At 64.7% G+C, this 3,861-nt stretch overlaps 1 protein-coding gene across 1 annotated transcript in view; it reads left to right on the top strand.

Annotated features, from left to right (window-relative positions):
- The window catches only part of IKZF1 (IKAROS family zinc finger 1), a 38,605-nt gene that overhangs the window by 6,908 nt on the left and 27,836 nt on the right, over positions 1–3,861 (top strand). The window contains exon 2 of the mRNA XM_015566866.1: positions 1,919–2,038. Coding sequence (XP_015422352.1) covers positions 1,919–2,038 — 120 coding nt within the window. The remainder of the gene's footprint in view (positions 1–1,918; positions 2,039–3,861) is intronic.

Genomic DNA, 3,861 nt, shown 5'->3' on the forward strand with positions numbered 1-3,861 from the left:
CTCGGGAAAGAAGTAAGACACGCGGAGCCCTCGCTGCTCTCGTCTCCCAGGGCGGCGATGACGCATTAGTGACGTCATGCGCCCCGACAAGGCCCGGGTACAGCCCAGCAGTTTCACTCCCGTCTCCGGCCTTCGTTTTCTGGGGGAAATTCCCACCGTTCAGCCAACCTGATCCCCTGCACCGGCTCCCGGTGTCCCCACAGCGCCTGGGCTGCGGAGTCCAAGGTTGGCCCCGCTCCCGCTCAGCCTCCGGGCCCACTGCAGATCATCCGGGAAGGGCGTGTCCCAGGGGGCGTGTCTCAGGTGGGCGCGTCCAGGTGTGGGCATGTCCTGGTGTGCGTGTGTCCCGGGTGTGGGCGTGTCCCGGTGTTGGGTGTCTCTGATGGGCCTGTCTCTGGTGGGCGTGTCCCAGGTGTGGGCGTGTCTCAGGTGGGTGTCTTCCGGTGTGGGCGTGTCTCATGTGGGCGTGTCCCGTGTGGGCGTGTCCTGGGTGTGAGCGCCCCAGGCTCTGAAGGGTCAGGCTCCCCGCCTCCCTGCCCTGCGCTCCGGGCCACCAGCAAGCCCCTCCTGCCTGTGGCGCCCGCCCTGCAGACAGGCCACCCCGTCGCCCCTTCCGTCCTCGCTTCTGTCCACCTCCCGGGGTCCGTCTCTCCTACTCCTCCCCCTGAGGGCCATCTGCATGCACGTGGGGCCCGCGGCTGTTCCTGGCCTGCGGCTGACCTCTCCCCCGCGTTGAGGCAGGTGGAGACCTTGCCATGGTTCCTGGACGGTGTCTGGGGCGGGGCCTGGGCTAGACCTCCTTCTCCCCCGCAACCCGTCAGATAGACACGGGGCGTGGGGAGCCCCGGCCTTGGTAACCCTGCTTTGTGGGGGTCACACTGAACTTTCATGCTTCAGAGATGAGGACCCGCAGGCAGGATCTTGGGTGAGCCCTGGGGACCCACGGGCCAGGCGGCCTGTCCTCCGCTCCCCAGGCTGCCCCCCCCCTGCCCCCCAGGTGAGCCAGGCCAGGCAGCTGCCCAAACATTCCGACAAGAATGCGGACACACCACAACGTGCCTCTCAGCAGGGGCCCAGCCTGCGACCTTGACCACGAGGGTCAGGGAGGGTGTGGCGGCGGGGGAGGCTACCCCACAGGGCACCCTGAAGGACACCCCGCAGCACAGCCGGCAGAGGGTGTGGGGCGGGACACAGCTGCCTGGCGGGGCCTGGACTCCTGGTGCTTGGACTCTGGCGAGGTCAGGGTCATGTGAATGGGTGCCCGCCTAGTGTTGTGAGATAAAAAATAGAGCCCTGGCCGGTGTGGCTCAGTGGGTAGAGCGCCGGCCTGCGGACCAAGGGTCCCGGGTTTGAGTCCAGTCAAGGGCATGGACCTCAGCCCTGGTTGGGGTGCGAGCAGGAGGCAACCAATTGATGTGTTTCTCTCTTTCACTCTCTTTAAAAATCAATGGAAAGTTATCCTCGGGTGAGGATTAAAATAGTGATAATAATAATACAAACCAACCTAAGGTCCAAACTAGAAGGAGGATTTAAATCGAAGCTCGTGCGCCTGCACATGGGTGTGACACAGACGTTACACTGAAGGGCGGCCGTGTGGCCACGGCAACGTCTTAGGCAGGCACTTCATTTTTATGAAGAGCATGTATCACCCCGTATTGTCTACAACATATAAATGTGTAGGCATGCACACACGTATGCACCTGCATGCACATACATGCACACACTCACGCACACATATACCCCCGCACGCACACGCACACGCACCCTCCAGGGCCGTAACAGGGGAGCTCCAGCAGTGTGTGTGGTTTACGCCTTTGGCCTCCTCCTCCTCTGAGGCCACACCCAGGGGAGCCTTCCAGGGACCAGGGCCCCGGCGATGGCCACACCCCAGAAGCTCACCTCCCGCCTCTCTCCACAGGGAAGGAGAGCCCGCCAGTGAGCGACACCCCGGAGGACAGCGACGAGCCCATGCCGGTCCCCGAAGACCTGTCCACCACGTCCGGAGGCCAGCAGGGCGCCAAGGCCGACAGGGGCGCGGGTGAGTCGGTCGCAGCCGGCGGAGGCCCCTCCGTCTGCTCCTAGGAACTTTGTCTCTGTCCTTCTCCCCACTGGTTCCCTCAGCCGCATGCTCGGGAGTGCAGACCCCAGGACGGGCCCCTTGTCTGGTAGACGCTCCCGGTAGCTCGGCCAGGGACCCCACAGCAGCCCCGTGGCCACGTTGGGGGCAGCCTCCTTGGGGGCACATCGCCAGCCCTGTCCTCCGTCCTCCGTGCCCGGTGTGGGAAGATGAGGGTTTGTGGGTTCTGCTGCTGACAGCCACCATCCCGGGGGTCGGGGAGAGCCCACCTGTGCTGGAGCTCAGGGCGAGAGGGTGCACACCCGCCAGGTCACGCTCTCTGCCTCACACGCTCCTCAAAGGCAACATTGAACTGAAAATAGAAAATCTGAAACACAGAAAAGAACAGGTGATAAACACGCATCTCAGAGAGCTCAGTGGACACACTCAGACCTGCCCACACCTGTCCATGGAGGTCCGGACTCTGTTTCCGGGCCCTGCTCTCTGCACGTTCACATCGACAAACACGCCCTTCACTTGCCCGGGGCCTGGAGAGGGGCCTCGGGCTTGGGCCGGGGAAACCATGAGGACTCGCACCCACTAACCCTCTAAATGACCCGTGCGCCCGGACATCCGAGTTAGGGCTCTGGGGGCCATCCTGGAGGAACAGGGAGCTGTCCCCCAAGTCCCCTGCAGTCTGGGGGTCAGAGTCCCCACGACATCCCTTAGGGCTGACTCCTGGGGGCGGACAGCACACCTGGCGCTGGTGGCCAGCCACGTCCCGAAGGCCCACGCTTCTCCGTGGGTCGCCCCTATGGACCCGAGGGCTTGGTGCTGTGCCCCTGGCGAGAGCCCCGGCCCCCAGTGCTCCTGATGGCGCCAGACTGCGTGCTCCGGGCACCTGGGAGCCGGAGCTGCTCCTGCCCGCGTGGGCGTGGCTGTGGGGGGCGGGCCTGCGGGCCAAGGTCTCCTCCTGGGCGCCCTGGCCACGGGGAACTCGACTTCGATGCTGCTTCTCCGTTCACGATCACGTTGGTAAAAAGTGAGCTTCGGAGTTTAAGATGGAGAACACCCGGCAGGCCTCTGGGGGTGCCCAGCCGCTGACGTGGGCGCTGGGACAGTCGGGAGCAAAGGCTCTGGGGACACAGGCCACGCCGGGGCCAGGGCAGGGAAGCCACGGAGGGCAAGGCCCAGGCGACACCTGTTCTCTCATGTGGGTGGGCCAGGCTCCTGGAGGTCACGGGGCGCCTGGGGCCGCCCCAGGGAAAGGCAGGACGGTTTCTGCAGAGCAGAGCATGAGCAGGGCGTGAGTGAGTGAGGAGTGCAGGCCGAGCCCCCACCTGCCCCGCCCCCGGCTTAGAGGCCGTCCTTCCCGACGTGGGTGGGCACGGGCATCCGCGTGCGGAGCATGTCACCTACCCAGTGTGCGCTGTGTGTGGGAAGCAAGGTGAGCGTGTGGAGAGCATCAGGAGCCCGGCCCGCGTGGCTCCGTGGCTGAGCGTCGGCCTAGGAACCAGGAGGTCACGGTCCGATTCCCCGTCAGGGCACAGGCCCGGGGTGCGGGCTCCATCCCCAGTGAGGGGCGTGCGGGAGGCAGCTGGTCAGTGATTCTCTCTCATCATCGACGTCTCTCTCTCTCCCTCTGCCTTCCTTTCTCTCTAAAAATCAATAAAAGTAAAACATTTTCAAAAAGAGCCGTAGGAGACGGTGTGAGGCCAGGGGATTAGGAAGCTGAAGGGCTGCTCCTGGCGGGCTCAGAGCAGGAGGGCCGGGCCAGGACCGGAAGGGGAGCGCCCCCCTGCAGA

The sequence above is a fragment of the Myotis davidii genome, unplaced genomic scaffold (assembly GCF_000327345.1).
Source record: "Myotis davidii unplaced genomic scaffold, ASM32734v1 scaffold472, whole genome shotgun sequence".
Lineage (NCBI taxonomy): Eukaryota > Metazoa > Chordata > Mammalia > Chiroptera > Vespertilionidae > Myotis > Myotis davidii.